General features: G+C 34.1%; 1 protein-coding gene across 1 annotated transcript; it reads left to right on the top strand.

The window, feature by feature from the left end:
* The first annotated feature begins 216 nt into the window (after nt 1-216).
* LOC124367219 (matrix metalloproteinase-17-like) lies at nt 217-11,856 on the top strand. The gene is made up of 2 exons (XM_046823880.1): nt 217-343; nt 11,645-11,856. The coding sequence occupies exons 1-2, from the start codon at nt 259-261 to the stop codon at nt 11,755-11,757; spliced, it is 198 nt and encodes a 65-aa protein (XP_046679836.1). The 5' UTR covers nt 217-258; the 3' UTR covers nt 11,758-11,856.
* The last annotated feature ends 11,955 nt before the right edge of the window (nt 11,857-23,811 follow it).

Below are 23,811 nucleotides of genomic sequence, written 5' to 3'. Positions count from 1 at the left end.
ATTTCAAAATATGATGAAATAAACACTGTCCTTTATAAGGAAGAAACTGCTACAGCTTTTTGACAGAAGTAACCTGAAAGAATAATAAATAGTTTGGCACTTTCACTAGCAATTCTGCCATTTGTAGAAAGAGGATATTCCTCAGTAGCAAACTGCTGCTTAAATATAGAAAACAGAATTAGAAACTTGCTGGCTGTACTTGATATTTTGATATTTTTCAGTGGAGATCGGTTCTGGAGGTATAACGAGACTTCTCGCATGGTTGATTCTGGTTACCCAAGACGAATTGAACTCTTTAGAGGAGTTCCTCCCAATTTGGATTCTGCAATGACTTGGTCTGATGGTAAGAAATAAATTAGTTACAAAGTGGCCTAATGAGTATATTAGAAAGGAATATAACCCTTGCACTAATATGGTAGTGTTAATTATGTACTTAAAAACACATATTTACTTATGTGTTAAAAGGGTTATAAAATTCGTCAAGAAATGAGAATATTAAATTCAAAACAAAATTTAAATGCTGACTAAAATACCTACTACAGTTTAAATTATATTAACATGAACCATTATATTATATTATTATATTATGTAAATAGATAGGTACATTTGGATATTTGTAAAAGAGAGGTTTGTTAATTTAGGACATGAAGATGAGGAAACCTATATCAGTCTTGTGACCTTGGCAGAAGGTTAGGAGGCTGGCTGTGTCCCAGCTAGGAGGCAGGAGAGAATACTCCCTCATGTTTAGGCTTGATAAACCCTTTAACATTAAGGGACCCCTACCGACTCCAATAGTCGTTCTTTGCAGTGAACTTGACATTACGATCCACCCTTTTCATTCCAATATATCAAAATTTTTGGTTAGTAATGAGCCGCTCCAGCACATCCATTAGGTTGTCCAGATTTTAAGTTCAGTTCTGCTGTAGGCTACCCAGTGTAGGTTCTATTGGAATTTATAAACCGGCCACAAGTGAGAGGTTGCTATGGTGAATCAATACTGTGATTACCATTTGTGTAGATTTCCGATAAAGTATTTTTCAATTTTTTCTAAGGCATGTATATTGGATTTCATATCGGATGCCGAGGACAATCCGACAATAGGGTAATAGTTTGCATATAATGACAACCGAATTGTGATATTTATCCTGCTCAGTACTGAGAATGTCAGAGCTTACTATACCACCATGTTTGTTATTATACAGGAAATGTATACAAAATTGATCGATCATAAAATAGGAAAGCTGGTATTATACTGTACAAATAGAAATTGTAGCTCTGATGTAAAGTACTCTTTATCACCATTCGTGGTTTCAAAAAGTTTTTAAAACCAATAAAAATTAATGCACTTATACAGTATAATTAGATTCTGCAGGAAAAATTTACCAAAATAGTGTCTTTGAGTTCTGTTAAATCTTTTAGGTATTGTTCCTGAATTGTAGTGAATTTTTAAATTGATTCTTAAATAATAATAAAATCTACATTTCTTTATTACATGAACTTGCACAGTCATGCATATAATGTAATAGAAAATACAGTTAGGTGTTGACTGTGGAACTCCTCCAGACTGTAGAATGGTGTCTTAAAATGGAAATCTTGAAGATATTTCTTCAGTACCTTTCCTGTTAGTGTTTGCGGAGTATAACATTTTTGGAGGCATGTCACTATGTAAAACTGCTTTGTATATATAAAGTGCTGGGACAGCTGGTGTTGGCTGTGGAACTTCTCCAGACGGTAGATTGGTTTCTTGAAATGGAAATCTTGAAGCGATTTCTTCAGTACCTTTCCTGTTAGTGTTTGCAGAGTATAACATTTCTGGAGGCATGTCACTATGTAAAACTGCTTTGTATATATAAAGTGCTGGGACAGCTGGTGTTGGCTGTGGAACTTCTCCAGACGGTAGATTGGTTTCTTGAAATGGAAATCTTGAAGCGATTTCTTCAGTACCTTTCCTGTTAGTGTTTGCAGAGTATAACATTTCTGGAGGCATGTCACTATGTAAAACTGCTTTGTATATATAAAGTGCTGGGACAGCTGGTGTTGGCTGTGGAACTTCTCCAGACGGTAGATTGGTTTCTTGAAATGGAAATCTTGAAGATATTTCTTCAGTACCTTTCCTGTTAGTGTTTGCAGAGTATAACATTTCTGGAGGCATGTCGAAATGTAGAACTGCTTTATATACATCCAGTGCTGGGATGATTAGATGTTGGCTGTGGAACTTCTCCAGACGGTAGATTGGTTTCTTGAAATGGAAATCTTGAAGCAATTTCTTCAGTACCAGTTCTATTAGTGTTTGCAGAGTATAATATTTCTAGAGGCATGTCGCTATGTAAAACTGCTTTGTATATATAAAGTGCTCGGGACAGCTGGTGTTGGCTATGGAATTCCTTCAGAATGTAGAATAGTTTTCTTGACATTGAAATCTTAAAGGTATTTCTTCAGTTCCTTTTTTGTTAGTGTTTGCAGAGTATAATACATCTAGAGGCATGTTGACATGTAGAACTGATTCGTATATGCAAAGTGCTGGGACGGTTATTTTAGTCAGCGACGTAACTAGGGGGGGGCACGCGGGGCATGTGCCCGGGCGCAAGTTGTTGGGGGGCGCGCCAACACGGCCACAGATTTTTTCTAATAAAAATTGTTGAAAATATTTTTTAATGCGAGGGTGTGTTGCAAAAGAAAATCATTATATTTATTATTTTTATTTGATTTAAGTCTAAGAAAATGCAAAGTGAAATGATGAATGCTATCTGACTATTTACGAATCATGTTTACGGTCTGCATGAACTTGTACAGAACGAGTATGGGCACACTGTGTTATCTGTGGAATGACTCACTAGGACGGCGCGGCGTCAGACACTTCCTTCCCCTCCCGGCTCCCACCCGCAGCTCCCCCATCCCTCTCACCGCACCACACATGCCACATTGCCACAAAACACAACACATCGATGCTCGCTGGGCCTGACCATTGACTAACAGACTAACTGCGTATGTTGTGCAGTTGTGCACTACTATTGTTGACAATAGTTTCATACTTCTACTTCATTATATACATCATCAGTGGTTCGGTTCACGTAAAGTGGTTGCGGAGCTGTTTCTTTGAGTTTACTAGCAATATTATTTCGTGTTTGTGAATATTAGTCATGTCGAAAAAACTGTCTGGTGCGGAAAATCGCAAAGAGCTAAAGAGAGAAAAAAAGAAGCACATCAATCCTCGTCTCTTCTATCATCATGGCTAAATGAAACAAACAGTAAAGGTAGGTAAGATAGATATACAGTACTTTGTTACTTTGTATTTATTAACTAATACAGATTAATGATTAACTTATTGAAACCTTAAAAATATATCATAATTAACCCTAGAAACTGGCGGTCATTTCATCCTGTAGTGTCGGGCTGTTTTGGAGCTTCGCGCAAGGTGTTTTTAAAAAAAATTATTAAAAATATAAAATAAAAGCAATATAAATAAGAGTATATATTTTTGTGTTCAGAATTAAACGTAGAATTGCACTATATTGTAAAATTAACCATCAAAAATTTTTCTAATAAACACTTTTTTTAATCAAATATAAAATTTACGAAAAATATTTCTTAAATTTGGGGGGGACCATACCTAGCAAATGAAGTTATAGTGAGAAATATTTATAAGTGAGATAGCCATTCTGTGTCAAATTTTATCTAGTTTCAGAAAAACATAAACATTATACACATTTATGAAAGCATCATAAAGCTATAGAACAAAAAGCAGCGATGCGTATAAATTCTGAAAATCGGGTGTACACGTAAGACTTTGGTTAAAAACAAGTTTTGCTAATACATTTATCTATAAATACATGTTATTTTGCATATTTTATTACTTAGAATAAAATAGAATATACAGTAGTAATGAAATAATTACCATAAATTATTTTTTGAAAAGTAAAAAAAGTTAAATTTTGCCATTATTCAAAAACTTTGCGAAAAAATTTTCATTCAGCAAAATATAAAATAGTTTCTAAAGCTTGTATCATATCAAAATTTATAAATTTATGGTTTTATAAGTAATAGGAAATATTATGTAGTTAGAAAACTATAAATATAACTAAAGATATTGAAAAAATATTGAATAAACCCAAACAGTTATTATATATATAACCAAAGAAATTACAGGAAATATATATTTTATTGTGAAAACTATCTATTTACCAAAAATAAATAGTTACTTCAAAGCTAAAAGAGTGCTATAAATAACGTTTAGTAAGTGAAAAACAATAACAAACTATGTGAAATGAATTTTAGCCAAGTCATTTTTGCCATTAGCCTACACAAAGCCGGTAATTTCTCAAACATATTTCAATAAATAGAAATTGATTTATTCTAAAATATATATGTTTACACTACTACGACATCAAACAACACACTACACATTAAATACGACACTAAAACACGCGTAAAACTATTAAAACTTAGAAATATCCACAGCTCGGCACGAAAGTGATACAGAACGGCAGCGGCAATATGGCGGTCACAACAAAACGGCGTCGCGTTTTCTTTTACGTTCAAATAACAAGCTTGCTACGTCATAACCATAATACAAAGAGGAATAAAACTCATCTGTTCCTTAGCATTTTTCTTCCCGAATCCAATGGTGCATGAATTATATATATACGTTACCGGAGTATATTATAAAAAAGTAATTATACGAGGGAATGTTTGGATCGACAAAAATTTTGATGGTTAACACCACAAAAGCGGCATTAACCGACATAATTATGTCGATTAACAGTTCTAGGGTTAACTTTTCTGTAACTGTAGCAGCGTACTATTGATATGAATCTGTGTTTAAAAAATATATAATTGAACACAGGGTTTAAGCTTTCTTCTTCTTAAGCTATTTCTTAGAAACGCTAACAAGCAGCAAATCTAGTCATCGTCACACTTGAAGACGACATTTTCGCTTTAACCAAGAACTAAGAACGTCATAATTTATTTAAAAAAAATAGTATAGTAGGAGATGCTTTGTCGGCAGTATTGTTTAATTTAGCGTTAAACTATGCTTTTAGATAAATACGGCACAATTTAAACAGCTAAGTTCTACCAACAAATTGACAAATATACCAATAATATTATTTTATCGAATGAAGGTAACTCGAATTTTTTATTTTTTCAGATGAAATCAGCTGTAGTACAAGTACGACTTTTGAAGATGGAGGGTCAACAGCTGATGCAGTCCAAGACGTGTTTTCAACTAATGCTAATCTTGGTACGGAAAATCTTCAGCTGGAGAACTTCCAGTTGTACCAACGGTCACCCAGGATGACGTCGAGGGTGAAGAGATCGAGATGTTTCAACCGGAGCAAAAGTATAATAATGGTACGTCTACGAGTTTGACAACTGATCCAACCCATGGTGAGTCTACTAAATCTATTGATCTAAAAGATCCGGGGAAGTGGCCTAATACCATTTCGGATGCAGACAGATGTTTTCTCGTATCGAGATTATTGAATGAAGGGAAAAGAGAAAACCTGATCTTAACAATACTTTAAGAGATGGGAGACAGTTGACTAAAGAGTGGTTTACAAAAATTATGCCTAATGGCTTAAAAGTACATCGAACATGGCTAGTCTATAGCAAATCAAAACAATTCCTTGTATTGTATCCCATGCAAACTTTTTTTCGCACACTGAACATCAACATCCACATAAGATTTCTGCTTTAGCCAAAGATGAAGGGTTCACTCAGTGGAAGAAATTGAGTGAACGGATTCCTGAGCATGAGAACTCCTTAAATCACAAACAGTGCTTTTGTGCTTGGAAAAATTTAGAATCTAGTTTAAGTAAACGTTCTGGCATTGACAAAGAACTACAAAGACATGATTGCACTTGAAGAGGCACACTGGAAGGGTGTTTTGTATGCTATCATTGATGTAATCTTACACCTAGCAAAAGATGGCAGCCCATTACGAGGCTCCAATGAAAACCTGGATTTCAGTGACCCTAGATGCGGTAGGTTTTTGAACACTATTGAACTAGTATCTCATTACCATGCACCTCTGAAAGAGCACATTCTTCGCCATAAAAAAGGCCAAGTCAGTTACTTTTCGCCGCTCATCCAGAATGAATTTTTTAGACATTATTGCAGGAAAAGTCAGAGGAAAAACATATTTTGTGACATCAAGGCTTCAAAATACTTTTCAATTATGTTTGACTGTACTCCCGACGTAAGTCATTTGGAGCAAATGTCTCAAGTCCTTCGTTATGTGAAAATCACCGAACAGGGTCCGGAGGTAGTGGAGAGTTTTATTGATTTTGTAAAAGTTGGTGAAAAAACTGGATTGGGTCTTTCGCAAGAAATTTCAGAGAAAATAAAAAAAGATGGCTTAGATTTTGAAGAACTGCCGGGGCAGTGCTATGACAATGGTTCGAATATGGCTGGCAAATACAAAGGCGTCCAATCTAGGATTCTTGCCGAAAACAACCTGGCTTATTTTGTGCCTTGCGCGGCTCATTCCTTAAATTTAGTAGGTGCAAATGCTGCTAGTATGTCAGGGGAGGTACAGTCATACTTTGGAACTCTTAACTGCTTGTACAATTTTTTTTGCTTCCTCGACCAATAGATGGGAGGTTTTATTAAAACATGTCCCTCTATCTCTAAAACTACAAAGTAACACCAGATGGTCGACTAAGAGGGAAGCTGTACAAGTTTTATATACAAGCATTCTAGGTAAAATTATAAATGCTTTAAATGACCTCAGAACCAGCCTAACTACCTCAGATGAAACAAAAACTGAAGCAGCTAATCTTTTGAAAAAATGTCAAGCAGTTTGAGTTTATAGTTCTCTCCTGTTTTTTGGTACAAGCAATTGACCCGCATTGACATTGTGAACAAGCTCCTACAAGTGGAGAATATCACCATACATAGATCGGCCAAACACATCAGTCGATTGATCTCTGAACTAGACTCGGAAAGGGCAAACTATTCAAACGCTGCAATGAAAGAAGCCAAAGAAATGGCAACAAATCTTGGCCTTGATCCTCATTTCAAAGTAGTTCGAAAAGAGAAGAAAAAAGCGCATGTTTGGATGAGAATGCCGAAGATGAAGCACCTGAATTCTCAGAAGAGAAGAAATTTCAACAGCAGCTATTAGAAATCGTCGATCGCATTCTTTGTGAACTCAGAGAAAGATTCAACTCTATTCAAAACATAAATCATTTGTTTGGTTTTCTCAACGGAGCTAGCTTTGGAACAATGAGTGGGGATGACCTAAAGGCTAAAGCAATTGAATTAGCCTCCAAATATAAAGAAGACTTGGGACAAAGACGAATTGGCAACTGAAGTGGAAAGTTTCAAATACCATGGTTTGGATTTAGTACCAAATATCCAAACAGCCAATTCGATTGATCTTCTGAAATTTTTGTGTGTGAACAAAATGGAGGATGTATATCCAAACATAATGGACTGCCTTACGGATCTTCTTGACAATTCCGGTTTCAGTGGCTTCGAATGAAAGAAGTTTTAGTAAACTTAAAATAATAAAAAATTATTTACGGAATTTGACAGGGCAACAGAGGCTGACAAACCTAGGGATTATTTCCATTGAGCACCAGGTAGCCTCAAAACTATGCTTCAGTGAGATTGTCAGTACATTTGCTGCAAGAAAAGCCCGAAAAAGTTAAATTCTAAGAACAATTAAATGTTTAAATCAATATTTTACATAATTTACTATCATAAGTGTTTTAGTATAAATGGTGTTGTTGTTTTGAAATTAAACTATTTGTTTTGAAAATACGTATTCTATTATTTACCAAATATATTTAGGCCTATATACTTTGAACTTGAGGTTGAGTATTTTAAGATCAAGATTCAAGATAGTATTAATGTAGCGTACCCGGTACCGATGGACACACCACACTTTTTAAGAGGAGTTATAAGGAATTAGTTTCAGTTCAATTGGTGGGGGGGAGGGGCGCCAAAATAGGTGTTTGCCCCGGGTGCTGAATAACCTAGTTACGTCGCTGATTTTAGTATGCCCAGATTGTTATACTCTTATCTGCACCTTTCTCAGAGTCTCGAGATTGGCAAGGGATCAAATTATGTTTTTTTTTTTTTTTTTTTTTTGTCTAAGCACCATTTTCTGGTGATCTGTATAGTGAGTGTGTGGTTTTGCTGAGAGTACACACTGTCAGGTTGGTGTATTTCATCCAACCACCTACCACCTACAATCCATACAAAAGCTTAAGAGTCTTAAAAATATTATCTGAGTTGAGATTGCTTAACTGGGAACCAATCAGACTCATGTGAAATGACGTAATAGGACTGTCGGAGGGGCTTAGTATAAAAACCCAGCATCGGGATTCAGCTTCAGTGCACTCATTTGTAGTGTTTTATACTCTTTATACCAATATATTAAGTATTTTGTGGATTTGAACAAAACTTGAGAGTAGTTGGACAATTTTTAAATAGATTAAAGAAATATTAAAAATCAAGTGAAGTATTAAGTAATACAGGAACTTAACATGTAAAATAATTTTATCGGGATACTTTATTTTAGAAGTTTGAATTTTCAGAGAAGGAAAGTGTTTTATGATATATATACTTGAATATTTAATTAAGTATTAAACTTCAATATTATTAGACATAATGTTTGTATATGTTTAATTAGGGAGTTATGATTATTATATGGAAACCAAATTAAAATATAATTTCCTTAAAGCAGGAGATAAATATCTTATGGCTGGAAATGCAGATGACAAAGAGGCTACCTCAGAAAAAAGAAAATCTGAAACAATCTAGGCAAGAAGCCAATGCTGCTCATATTAACAAGCTGATAATAAATCGAAAGCCATCTGGAAAATTATTAATAGTGAAGACTAAACCTGAAGCAACTAATTCAGAAATCTGGCATGAAATGGAACTCCTAACAGACATCAATGACTGTTTTAATACATACTTCTAAAATGTAGCTGAAGAAACATTTAAGTTAAATGATATAACAAATAAAAACTCTGAACCGACTATCCAAAATGCAGCCTTACTCTCTGTCCCCTACCTGAAAATATCAGTTGTCTGGTTCCCCCCAAAATTTTTACTGGCTACTTTCTTGTATAAACTGATCTCTTTATTACCCTCAGTTTCCAAACTCATTGAAAAATACATACTAGACTTTTGAATTACATACAAAAGAATCTTCTTACTGACAAACAGCATGGATTTATTTCAGAAAAATCAACAACAACAGCAATAATACACCTAATTGAATACATAATAGACCACATTGAAATTGGCAATACTATTACTAGTTTATACCTTTGACTTTAGCAAAGCTTAGGATATTATACTGGCTAAACTCCAGAATTTAGGCATTCGACAATCTTGCACTCAGGTGGTTTACTAGCTACAAGGATCAAAGACAAATTGTGGAACTAAAGGAAACGGAGTTACAAGACCAGTTCAGTCTGAGCCTCTGCCAGTAAGCAGAGGCGTTCCACAAGGCTCAGTACTCGGACCACTTTTATTTATTTTGTTCGTTAATGACTTTCCAGAACATTTGCAAGATTATTTTTAAATGGTTTTGTATGCTGATGACAGTGTTCTACTAATATCTAATAGTAATATTGAACAACTAGAAATAAACACCTGTATATAGCTCTGAAACTAGCACAAGAATACACCATAAAAATGACCTTATCCTTTATGAGCAAAAAACAAAACAAATGTCACTGGGTAGCAAAAAAAGATCTGTGAGTGAAATGCCTTGTCTTCATGCAACAGATAGAGTTAAACACATATCGATTATTGTGGATGAAAACTTGAAAACTGACAGACAGCCTCTGCCTAAAGCTTAGCTCCGCATTGTTAGCATAAAAAAGAGTTAAAGTGACCAGCACCCATGAAGCCACAAGGACAGCTTATCATGCATTATTCGAAAGCTATCTTCACTATGAAATCACCGTTTGGGGTGTTTCTTCAGATGGCAACCTACGCTGAGTCCTGCTTATGCACAAAAATGTAATAAGAGTAATGGCAAGATTAGGGTCAAGAGAAAGCTGCAGAGATATTTTCAAAACCTGAAGGATCCTGACTGTGACATCAATTTATATCCTGGAAACTATCCTATAATGCATTACCAATGACCCTCCAAAACAAAGACACCACCGTAACCATAACACCAGAAGAGCAGGGGACTACACCCTACCAGTCCACAGAACAGCACTAATTGAGAAGAAACCATCATATGCTGCAGTGAAGCTGTTCAATAAGCTGCCAGACAGGCTGTAAAAGGACAACACCGCTGCCATGAAGAGGAATCTTCGATGCTAGCTGGAAGAGAGGGCTTTCTACACGCTGAACGAGTTATTCACATAGAATGATCAACTTTAAACTGAAATATGATCCCATCCAATTCATAAATTTCTCTATCACTTCCCAATCCTTTTTCTTCATTTTTTCATGACTGTGTAACATATCTCAAAGATATTGTTAGTAAAGAATTTACTATTGTCTATATTTAAAAAAAAAAAAAACAAATTAATACTTAAACGTTGGAATATTCAAGACTCAAACTTGAGCAGATCCATTGCAGAACACGTGTTGTAGACAATTCTTGAGTTAATTGAAAATAAATGATGTTTTAACTAAAAGTATTATTCATTGTTACAAGAATTTTGTTTTGTCTCACTTTCAGATTGGAATTTTAAAGAATTGCATTTTTAGTTTTTAAAAAGGTTTTCATTTGATTTATAACTGTTTGAATATTAAATATTTTTTAGAAAGGTTTTACTCTTTTTTGTCACTGAAAAGAAGATTATTTTATTTTATTCTTTCTTGAGGAAACGTTATAAACAAAAGATAAGAAAATAATTCTCAAGTAACAAAGTGATTGAAGTGGATTTTGCAATGTAGATTATGGCTGATGTGAGCAGTATGTTACATGTTTAGATCCTTGACAAGTGGGTAGAACTATTGTTTAATTAGGGTGTTATAATTATTATATGGAAGCCTAATTAAAAATAAAATCTATGTTCTCTATGCACATTGTGACACCAGCCACCACTTATTGTGTTAACAGAGTGTTCGCTGCTCTCAGAGATATTTGCATGTCTTGTGAATCTTGTTTAATTGTCTGACTAAATTATTAATGATGGTATGTTTTATTTGTTGTGGCTGTCTTGCAGTAATGTCAGGACGTTTTTCAAGAATACCTATAACTACTTGTTCCTTAAACATAACCAAGGAGGTTTTGACATTTTAATGCTTTATGACTCAAAAACAGGACGTAAAATATTATCAGATAGTTTTTACAAGATTAATTACTTCTTAAACTTTCTGTGAAAAGGCACACAGAATTTGTTGTATTCAATTTAAGAACATTCCTCTCTTTCTCTTTGTATTGCTCGGGAAACATCCCCTTCCCAAAAATGTTGTGTCTAGGGAGGCCTGAGCCTGTTTTTCATCTAAACTTCCAATGCTGAATTTGTCTCTAAAACTAAGGACCTTTTCGATACAAAATTGCAGATTTGTAGAATTGACTTAATATAACTTATATTCTGATTCTTAGTTAGAAGTCAAGGAAAACGATAATAAATTTGTTGTTTGGCTTACTCAATAAAGGTAATGTATCTAATTATTACATTAAAATATACTTAAACTTGTTTATTGATTGTTTCAGGTACTACATATTTCTTCAAAAACAATTTGTACTGGGCTTTCAACAACACTTGGCTGAAAACTGAACCGTTCTATCCTCAACAAGCTGCAGAGTATTGGTTAGGCTGCCATTGATTTGGTACAGTAGCTTTGATAGGTTAAAATTAACATTGCTGTGATACGTATATATGTATATATTCATTTTATGTTATATTAAAAGAAAGTTATTTTCTACAATGACATTAAATACTTATTTTCCTTCATTTTATTCATTGCATGTTGATAAATTCATGTGTTAGAAACAATAAATAGTACATTTCCGTACAAATCTCATAAGTAACCTAGTGTGGGATGATATCGCATGTATGCACAGGTGAAACCGAGGGCAAGAATGTAGCCATGAACAAATTTTGGGGGGTCGACACGATTTATATTTTCCCGTAATGGACAGAAAGTACGAAAATTGCAGTCAACCGTTAATTACCATTTGGTTCCTTAAAAAGTTCTTGACCCGTTTCAATGTTGAGAACGATCTTTCACCAGTGCATGTCAATAATACTGAATTATTTTAGTAATAATAAACGTTTACTAAAAAAGTGATTGAAAAAACTGGGAGGAATCCGGACCCCTTGGACTCCCTCGCTGGCTACGTCCTTGAATCAGACCCAATAACTTGAACAGAGAGCAATCAACTTAAGGAGAGAAGATCAAATGCTACCTGAGGGAAGGTGACTGTAAAACCAACCTGCTCATCCTTAGACTCCATCTTCTCACATATTCAGTGAACCCTAGAGGATTTTCACCTTGGAATTCCACAGAATGATCGAGGCCCTGTCATTTTAAACACAGGTTACGCAAGGGGTCAGCCTCATGAAGAGGAACCCAACAAATAGTAACATTGACCTGATAAAATACTGATAGTCTTGTTCTTATTACTTGTCTGCCTGAAAAACTGTGGGGTAAGGACCCTAGGGACTACTACAACTCCAGCCCCTGTGTCACTTTCTGTTTTAGAGCCATCAGTAAACCATTCAAGCTCCATTGGTAGATAAGGTTCACTTCTCTCTGAACCTTAATTAATAAGTTCGAAGGACATGCTGTCAATGAAGAAAAAGGTTCTTATTATTATTTAATAACACATAGTAAAAGTAGTAGTAGTCTGTTTGCTTCACTTCACATTTTAAATTATCATTATTAGGTAACATCGCTTTTCCGACTCCTGTATGATTTTATCTCAAATTTATTTTTAAAATATCACTTTGTAATATTGTATTTAAATAGCAATCAAATTGAAGTTACCAACATTTCTCTACATGGCAGCGCAATTTTGCTATATTCTTCATTTAAGTTAATGTATGAAATATGTTTTAGACTAGTTGTATTTTATTACATTTATTTGTTAGTCATTAGATGCAGTTTTCAGATGGTACCTTATATGAAAGCATTCATATAAAAGTTCTTCTGCGCATTCATTTATATATTACCACTGTTTTTGTTTTTTTTTATAAAGAACACCAATTAGGTTTTTTGGAGTACATTGAGACCTCCAACACTCCAACATTCTTATAAAATTTTTAAAGTATAACTTTTCAAATTTAATGCAGAATCAAAAGATCAAGCAAATAATTTCTTTATTGCTTTTAGACAATATATAACATTGTATAGCAGTCGTCATATATTCAAACAGCAAATACTCTACACAGTCAGACTTACATTTCACTCATTCACACTAATTCACACTATCTTTGGATCCAGATTTTAAATTTTGGTAATTTAAGATATTTTTAGATATCCCAGCGACTCATCATAAACTCCTCTAGCGAATAATATGCTTTTGACACCAACAGGCATTTGAGACGAGTTTTGAATTGGTTTTGATTAGTTGCATTTTTTACACTTTCAGGGAGCTTGTTGATTAAGCCGACGCCAACCTGATGCGGTAAATGCTGAGATACCGCCAGTCTATGACTATGGACTCTAAAGTTGTGTCTGGCTCTAGTTTCATACTGATGAAAGTCCCTGCCCCGGACTAAAGTGCACTTCGATTGACAGTACAGGATCACATGAAACATATAGAGACAGGGCAATGTCAGCAAACCTAGCTCCCTAGAAGAGTCCCTACACGACTCTGTAATTCAACTTTGCAATAATTCTAATTGCCTTTTTTTGAAGCCTGAAAACGCGTTCCATCTTGTGTTTGGCACAGCCCCCACACAGTCTCAAGCCATACGCAAAGTGCGGATATATGAGACCGAAATATGCCGTCATTAAGACTTCAGGGGAACAGTATTTAGCTAGGCTTCGCAAGGCAAATATGCCAGAAGTAATTCTAGCACATATATTGTTAACGTGGTCATCCCAGTTCAGACCTTGATCAATGTACATCCCCAGGAATTTCGTGGATCCAGTTTCCTCTAAAAGGACATCGTCCACAAATACAGCAGGTTGCCTTGCAAATTCCCTTGGTCTTAGGCAGAAATTGATAACATTTGATTTTGATTGGTTCGTTTTCAAATTCCTGTCAGTAAAATACTGAATGCATGAAGCCAGTTCCACAAATGATGTGATTTCCAAATCTTGTGTAGTTTTTCCTTTGAAGCAAAGAGTCGTGTCGTTGGCATACTGAATCAGATCACCATGCTGGATCACTGAGTTAAGTCTACAGACGTAAACTAAAAAAAGAATAGGCCCAAGAATAGAACCCTGAGGGACACCGTGGGCTATTTTAATTTTTCTAGAGATGACATTCGAAATCTGCACGCGTTGATCTCGATTCTTAAGATAAGAAGCAAGCCACGCATTTGGCAGACCCCGAACGCCACATTTTTGTAACTGGTGCAACAGTGTTTCATGATGCACACAGTCAAATGCTTTGGATAGATCAAGAAATATGCTGAGCACTTGTTCTCGCCTTTCCAAGCCATCAACAACATTGTTCAAAAGACTGCTTACAGCGTCAATTGTTGATCTTTTTTTCCTGAAGCCAAATTGTTCAGGATTTAGAATTTCATTGCTTTCTAGAAAGCTTTCAAGTCTTTCACAGAAAACCTTTTCAAAAATTTTGCTGAAAACTGGAAGAATTGAAATTGGACGATAATTGCTGGTTTTGCAAGGATCGTCTTTTTTAAAAATCGGTATAACTTTAGCTGTTTTCAGTAGACATGGAAAAGTTGCAGATTCAAATGAAAAATTTATCAATTTTGTGAGTGGCCTCAAAATGTACCTAAAGCAACATTTGAGTAACCAAACTGACATCCCGTTAGCGTCACACGATTTCTTTGAATTCAACCCCTGTACGACACGGGCTAACTCCTCCACACACACAGGGGCCAGAGCCATGGATGCAACCGGTTCCCTAACACCAATTTCATGATATCGAGATTCTGAAATTGACGAATCAGTTGAGGCCACAGAAGAAAAATAATTATTAAATTCGTTGGCAACCTGAAACTGATCATCAATTACGTGTTCATTAATTTTGATTGATATAGACTCAAGGTTTGGGTCCAAGTTTGATTTTTGTGCCGATTCATTGATTATTTTCCATGCAGTTTTAGAAAAGTTTTCACAATTTCTCAGGGCTCTATTGACGTCATGAGCTTTAGCAGCTTGAATGACTTTTCTATAGATCCTTCGATATGATCTGTAAAATGTTTTAAAATTTTCGTTTTGTGTTTGGACAAATATTGAGTGAAGAAATTTGAGTTTATCTCTGGAAATGAGAATCCCTTTAGTTAACCAGGAATTATTTTTGGGTTTGAAATTGTTTTTGGTTTTTTTAAAAGGACATGAAACGTCTAAATAATAAATGAAACGGTCATTGAAAGCTTGATACATATCATTGACATTCTCAAAGCTGATCAAAAAGCTCCAGGTTTCGTTTTTTAATAAATTGTTCAAATTGGAAATGTTTTGGAAATTGAAAGCTCTTTTAATTTTAAAAGATGATTTTTGAGTTTCTATTTTACATCCATGTATCACAACCTCCTGCGCAAAGTGATTGGAGACAGCCGTATTCAAAACAGAGACCGTGACGTTAGGAATATTTGTAATGACGTTGTCGATGGCAGTACTCGTCATAGCAGTCACTCGTGTTGGGGAGTTCACGGACCAATTTAGATTAAATGAGCTTAAAACATCCCGCAGCCGCTGGATCAGGGGGTCGGTGGGATCCAAAACGTTGATATTTAGATTGCCAATTATAGTAAATTTCGATGAGTTTAAGAAAAGACAATTTATAAGATTTTCAAGGTTTGTAAAAAAAGATTCGGCACATCCATTGGGTGATCTATACTACCCTACGATTGATATTTTTCCAAGAGTGTTAGATATGATCTTAACACCACTGGCCTCAAAGTTTAGATCGGTAATGTGATTAATTTTGAAATTTTCAAACTTCAATGGTGCTTTCACGAAAATTGCCACACCGCCCCTTTAAAGTGCGTTCGACAAAAATTTGATGCCAATTCATAATTTTGAATTTTGAAAAGATTTATTGTTTCAGTTCTGAAACCGTGTTCCGAGACAACAAATACATCAGGTTTGAGTTCGTCACACATGAGCATTAGCTCCTCTATTTTATTGGTTGCACATTGGGCGTTTTGATGTACCAATATAAACTTTTCAATTTGTTTTGAATTAGAAAACTTTTGAAATTTTGGCAAATTTTGAGTTGGGAGTTGGGGGGAGATACACGAGTTTGCATGGGATACTTTTTAAACACACACAATTTAGCAAAATAAACTCAAATGTGGCAAACCATGGAAACAATGAATTTGTAAAACAATGTAAAAATATTGAATATTCAACTAAAGAAAAACATAAATCCAAGTTTTTTTTCATACAATAATGTTCATAATATCTAGGTTTTAAATAAATACTTTAATGTAATATTCTTATTATGCTTCTTCTGCAGACTGCATCTCAAGTTTTCCTTCTACTATCTTCTGTACTTATTCTATGTCATCCTAAGTACTAAAGCTTAGTGAATGAAAGTATAATTTGTACAAAGAGTACCATCAGAAAACTACAACTAACATATTAACAATAACAAGTTTAAATATTGAATTTTTACATGTAATGGTCAAAGGACATAAAAACTATTTATATTTAAATATTTAAATTTTATAAATATACACATATGCACAAATTTACACACAAATTCAAACTACATTGATATTAAGCTATTCCTATATGATAAAAATTATTGTTTTATTTTATTTTTTTTCCACTCATTGAAAGAATAAGGTACATGTTGGAACAAATACTCCTTATTTACTTTCTGTTTGATGTTTTATTTATTTCTTTACAAGAACTCTTTTGAGAAATGATATAACATTTTCCCAATAGATTCAGTTTTCATTTTATGAAATTTTTGGTTATGGAGATGTGCCTGTCTATGATATCAGAACATTTTTTTATTCAGCAAAATAATATCTTAGATATATTTGAATAGTGTTATAAAATTTAAAAATCGTAAATTTCAATTAAAAATAAATTCTTTGTAAAAACTACACACTACTGTGTACAGCATGTAAATTATTTTGATACCTTAGGGATTTTTCACCTGAAGAAGGGGGTACCTCCAAATTAGTGTTATATTTCTTTATAACATAGGCTTAACCGTCCTAGTGATGAATATGTTTATTATGAATGATAGGTGCATTTGGAGTGTTTCGCTGGGGGTTTCTTAAAAATTAATAAAAATTATTAATTTTATTGAAAATACAACATATTATATACCAAAATATTCATAAAAACATAAAGAACGATTTTAAAATAAATAAAACTACTTACCTTTGTACATATCCCTTAAATCTTGCTCAAAAATTAAAAAAAGTTTTTTGAAAAAAAAAATGTTTTTTACTACAAAAACCACATAGTATAAAACTTACTAGACAAAGATTTGAAGATAGCCAATTTTTTCTAAATTTCATGAAGATAAATAATATATACAGTTTTCGTACAATATTTTACTTGAAAAAACTGTTATGATGGAAATATATACAGTATGTACATGGAAGAAACCCTTCCATTCACTCTTAGGCACAACTACTATCATGCTTTCTCTTCCTCCCTTGATACTTTGGTCTCCAAAAATGATCCAATTTATGGAAACACTCTCTATGAACACCAGAATTGCATCCTGGAAACTATAATCGTGATCTTCCCCTTTTTTGTGTGGCCACATACAATACATAGCCGCTCTTGTCTTCCTGGTAAGCGTTGGAGGGAATGGCCTGCACCAGGATTTGAATTATAATCATCGGGAAAATTGTCTGCACTGATATCACTGTCACTCGCATCACTCATTTGTTCTTCTAAAACATTTCTAATATCTTGTGAACGTAAATCATCCGCCATTTGGGACGTATTACGATCGGAATAAACGAAATAACACCGATAAAACACGCCGACACAACTCATAGGTTAGCGGCGCGGCGGTTAGCGGCCGCGAGTAAAACACAACGTCGTAACAAATACCAGCTATTTGTTAATTCTTTTAACAATTCATATGGAGACAGATCTAGAGGAAAGAGGAGACGTTTCTGTACACAATGCAGTAAATAACGGCCGAAGATAGCCGAGCAGCAATGACGAATTCGAAGGCATGTTTGAACGTCGACGCATCGACCTCTATCATTCATATTAAACAAATGAACGTCGCTAGAGCGGCTTCTATCACGAAGAGGGTTAACGATGGCAAACGGCCGAAATTCTATTATCGTTCATGTATATTATGCTATGACTATTGGTTCATGTATTGAATTGAATATAATGCCTTATTGATTAGGAATACAATACAATTTTGTTTTAAACTTTATATTGCTCTCCTCACTTTTAATAGCTTTGAGTAAACTGATGTACAATTTCATTTTCATACAACTAGACTGCCGGGCCGATCCGTCGAGCTCAATGTTTTTGGCGATAAATACCAAGAACCGATCTTTCGAGCTCAATGGTTTTGGCATTAAAGACTAAGGACCGATCTGTCGGATCATTGTAATGTGGTAATAAGGCCCTACAATTTAAACAAACTCGTATTTACAAGATCTAGCACTTTAAGTTTGGATTACGTAATTACGCCGAAACTCTCGAAAGATGCAAATCACGTAAGTATACGAAATTGGTTTTCATTTTAGCGCACTGTATTACGCAATCGCTAATTTTATAACGTAATCACATATTAAGTAATTTGACATTTATTGTGTTGTTAGTGACATTGCTCTTCACTAGAATTTATTGCATCAGCCTGTTTGCAGAGCAATAGCAACAGAGTTGGCGACTTGCACTGTTTGTTTGTTTCCTTGCGGCGTCAAGACGATCATGGTTGGACTTTACCATGGAGTCACAAAAAAATCTACATGCTGTCTTTATACTCTTTTGTGTATAAATAAGAATTTTTTTAATGTTGTAAAAAGAAGTGGTTTGCTCTCTTTGGATACAATTACCTGAAACTACTTCACCTGTTAAACCTTTACTGTTAATATTTTTCAAGCGTGTGAGTAAAACATCATTTTTTATTTGAGAATCTAAATTAATACAAACATTCTTAATAGTTTTATTTAATATAAAAACGTAAACCAAACGAATTGCTATCCCACAGTTAAATTATTTTTTGTTCCGTCATGCTCAAAGTATACTTTTACACTTTTTATATTTTTAATAAAGATTGTATGCATTTGTCAATTTATGCATTTACTAGTAATTTTTCCATAACATGTCTTTATTTCAACCAAAGTTATGTTTTTGCAAACAGCTATTTTAGCAGCAGTCTTTTAGTATATCAATTTTATGAGACAAAAATTCCTGGTATCGTCAAAAAATTAGGTACTTTAAAAAATGTTTGGTCCTGGATGAGGAGTTATAAAATCTTACGTTAGGTCATAAGAGTTTAAAATGGAATTTAAACATAGTTGAATTTATCAAAGACTTTCATACTGCAATATTTATGATAATACTTTCTATAACAATATATTCTTTCTATTATGCTTAATGGACAATTCAAAAAGTAACAACTGGAATTGATTAAGATTTTTATTCTACATACAATACAGAAAATTGAAAGTATAAAAACGAGTAATATAAAAAAATACTGAATTAAGATTACACCACAACGACTTTCACGCAATTTTAGATTGATGTTTTTGACTGTACAAATCTGTTTACGAATAAAATGTATGCATAAACGAATTTGTATCATTATCATATCGATTTCCCGACTCGGTATAGTGTCTAAAATATCCCCTTGTAATAACTTTGGCCTTTCACTCATGATTCTATTACATGCAAGTGATATAGGTTTGTTTCTCTATGGTTTTATTTTTCATTTAAAGAAGTGGGAAGAAAACTACACGGTAACCTACATTCACAAAGTGACATAAACATTACTCAACATCAACTATTTTCTGTCATCATTATAAATTTAAAGCAATGCCCCGTATACACTATCATGGACATGCATTTTATAAACATTCCCTGCATTTATTTATTTAGCCTGATACTTGGGACCTACATTTACAATACCATATTTACAATACGGGACCTACATTTTAACAAATTATACTAAAATTCATCACAGAACCGAGTTTTCTTTTATTTTCAAGCACAGGTTACCATATTTATAAGCAAATGGTATACTTTATGCTTATTTTAAACTTACTTACTCTTTGCAACTTTTTCAATTTACTTACGGAGGATCAGTACATTTTGTTGAAACAATCGTGCATTTCCAACAAAAATAAATGTTACTCTTTGTACTGTACGAAAATACAAGCTGGTATACAAGGCTCAGTTCTAGATACCGGGACCTATTCATTTTAAAATATTTTTGCATGATTTACCTACTCAATCTGTTTATGGTACTTGCAACTATACTGCACTGATCTCTCAACAGAGCGATATCGAAACTACGATTGAAATTCTTCAACGTAACACAGATAGAATATTTATGCATGATTTACCGATCCCTGCCCAATCTGTTCATGGATCTTGCAACTATACTGCACTGATCTCTCAACAGAGCGATATCGAAACTACGATTGACATTCTTCAACATAATACAGATAAAATATTTAACTTCTGTACTCTATGGATGTCGGGTTCATTTCGTGGATATTTTATCTTATTTTTCTTTTATACACTATGATCGTATGCTTCAAAACTTTCAAGCCAACATTCATTGTCGGAGGAATATAAATATTTAGGATTACACAGTTTTGTTCCTTCAAATTCTAACGCATAAACGATTTATTAATGAATTGGGTAGGCCTACTCAATTGGTAATATCCAGTGGAGACCAATGATTTTGGGAGCGTTTTTCTTACTGGAGACCTAAAAAACTACACTATTAGAAATAACGACTTTATTTGACTTATTGTCAAAATTACATGTCGTTACGATGCACGGTTCTTGTTTTCTGTCTCCCAAAAAACGATGTCGATGAATCGGAGGCTATTCTGTCCCCATCTACTATATGTTATTAGACCATATAAATAGGTAGCCTAAATACATGCGTACGTATTATAAATATAAAAAGTGAATGAGTACTCACGTGATATGAGGTTGAACTTGATTAATATTACTCGAGGGATGTTTTTCTTTTTCTGCTCCGAAGCCCGTACTAATGCCCAGGGGCGTTTCCGATCGGTACTTTCCCGACCTCGTATCATGTGCTACACTGTCCACCATGATCTGGCGCAGGAAATGTTGCTAGATCTGAGACATGATGTAGTCGGTAAAGTTCCAATCGAAAATCCCTTTGGCCATCAGTGCGGGCTTCGGTGGCCGTACATCCCTTGATATAGTACTCAAATTCATACTCTAATCACGTGAGTGCCCGTAAAGGATATTTTAACTTTGGTAACATATTTATGATAACCTAATCTAAACCTGCTTTTACTGCGTAATAACAAGTTTCAGATAGGAATAGATAGATAGGAGCATAATAACATATAATTTCACAGTATGTTTGTTACTTTTAATAATGTAGTATTGTTAGGTTCCCCGATATAGAAAACAGGGTTTTTGTAAGAACAAAAACAATGATTGATTGATTGAGTACATTTATTTCCATAATTTACATACAGAATAATGAAAATGACCTCCAGATAATATCAAAGTACAGTACCACAAATTGGCTACAAAATTTCTAGGAAATCTAACCTACCACCGGATACAGGTAACTCTATCTTAAGATCATTTAACAGAAAACTTATATGTCTTCTTCAAAACGTTTTTAAACCTCATTTATGTTATTGCTAATGTTATAATTTTCATTATACAAATAATAATGTAAACTGTTAAAAACTGTTAAGGTTTTCCGACTGGGACGAGTTCAGTAATAAGAATTTATACGGTTTATTGTATATACTTTTCAACATTACATGTGTAACTATTTATTTAATTTATCCATCCCATTAATATTATAAATGCGAATGTTTGGATATTTGGATGTTTGGAGGTTTGTCCTCGAATCACGCTGAAACTGCTATACGGATTGTGCTGAAATTTGGAACAAGTATAGCTTTTAGTCTGAATTAACATTTAGAGTGCTTTTTACTACCCATAACACATTCATTTCATCAACTAAGGTCGAATTCAAATTGAAAAATTAGTTTGTTTACATTCGAATGTTATGATAAGAACGAACCGTTTTTGACAGCTGTTGACAGCTATATAGTCCGACAAACTTTCTGAAACATCTGTTTACATTTGAATTTTATCAACAATAAGTAAACAGTGCTTGATCGGTAGTGTAATGCTTATAAATTTTACTCCAGGTTGCGCCAGTGACGAATTGAAATCATCTAATGCATTAAATACTGTTATAAAACTAACCTTAATGAACAAAGTTATGAGTGTTTTCACATGTTAATTTAAACTGGCGGGCTTCCTTGACATTACGATACTACATTTTAACAATAACCAATGGAAAACAGAGAAATGAATACTAACATGCCTCAACGATTCATTCTTCCCTGGCTGCAGTCCAAAAAACAAGTGTAACGCAAAACTTTAATAACGATTATTTTGGAAAGTTGCAAAGCCGTAATAAGAATTTCCCTCTTATACCGAAAGTACATACTGTAGTAAGTAGGTAGGACTCTCCCCTAGGTCGTAATAAGCTTGTCAGTCCCACTTATGTGTGTATTTTCTTCATCAGGACAAGATAAACTCAACTATGTCAACACGATTTTGACCAAAGTAGATTTCCAAGAACTAGATAAATTCACTTACCTACTATGTCACAGTTTAGCTTGCCATATTGCCTCGATCAAATTTTATATACGTTCGATTTTGTACCTTAGGTTATGGTTACAATATATAAATATATATTGTGTATATATATATATACACAATATATATTTATTTATTTATTTATTTATTGTAACCATAACCTAAGGTACAAAATCGAACGTATATAAAATTTGATCGAGGCAATATGGCAAGCTAAACTGTGACATAGTAGGTAAGTGAATTTAAATGGTCTTAAGTAGGCATTATTTAACCGAAGTAGGCATTTCGGTCCTACGTAAGTATATATATTGTAACCATAACCTAAGGTACAAAACTGGTTTCAATTGTAGCTGGTTTGCATTGTGGTTTCATTTCTGTTATATAAGTTCAGTTTATCCCAGGGCCCAAAACGTGTTTCGGAGTTTAGGAGAGGGGGAAAAGCTGTTGGACACGAGCTCCTCGTGCGCCACCCATATGGTCTGATCAGAAACCTCGGAAAGAAAGAGTGGGGATATAGGGGCCCCTCCTGCTAACTACATATACTATAGCCCGAGTATTGAAATAGTGGAATGAGCTGTCCCATGCGTTCTCGCTACATACTCTTCTGGATTTAATTTAGTTCAGTACCTCGCAAAGCTATCAAAACGTACCACTGTGTTTTAGCTTATAATCTGATTCAAACACCTTTCAGTAGTTTGGTACAGCATACATACATTTAAATTACATTTTCAAGCTGGATGTTATAGGATGCAGCATAAATACATTGATTTCATTAAACATTGATTTTACAACGTAATTTATTACAGACAATTAATCTGGAAAACCTACTAAATTTTCTACTGTATTTTTAGCTCGTACTCGGATTTAAACACCTTTCAGTAGTTTGTTACAGCATACACGTATCATATATTGGTACAGGCCATTAATCTTCTCTACATACAAATAAACCAA

Source organism: Homalodisca vitripennis, chromosome 8, assembly GCF_021130785.1.
Source record: "Homalodisca vitripennis isolate AUS2020 chromosome 8, UT_GWSS_2.1, whole genome shotgun sequence".
Taxonomy (NCBI): Eukaryota; Metazoa; Arthropoda; class Insecta; order Hemiptera; family Cicadellidae; genus Homalodisca; species Homalodisca vitripennis.
The sequence above is the reverse complement of the archived record's forward strand: the minus strand, read 5'-3'. Positions and strand labels throughout refer to the sequence as shown.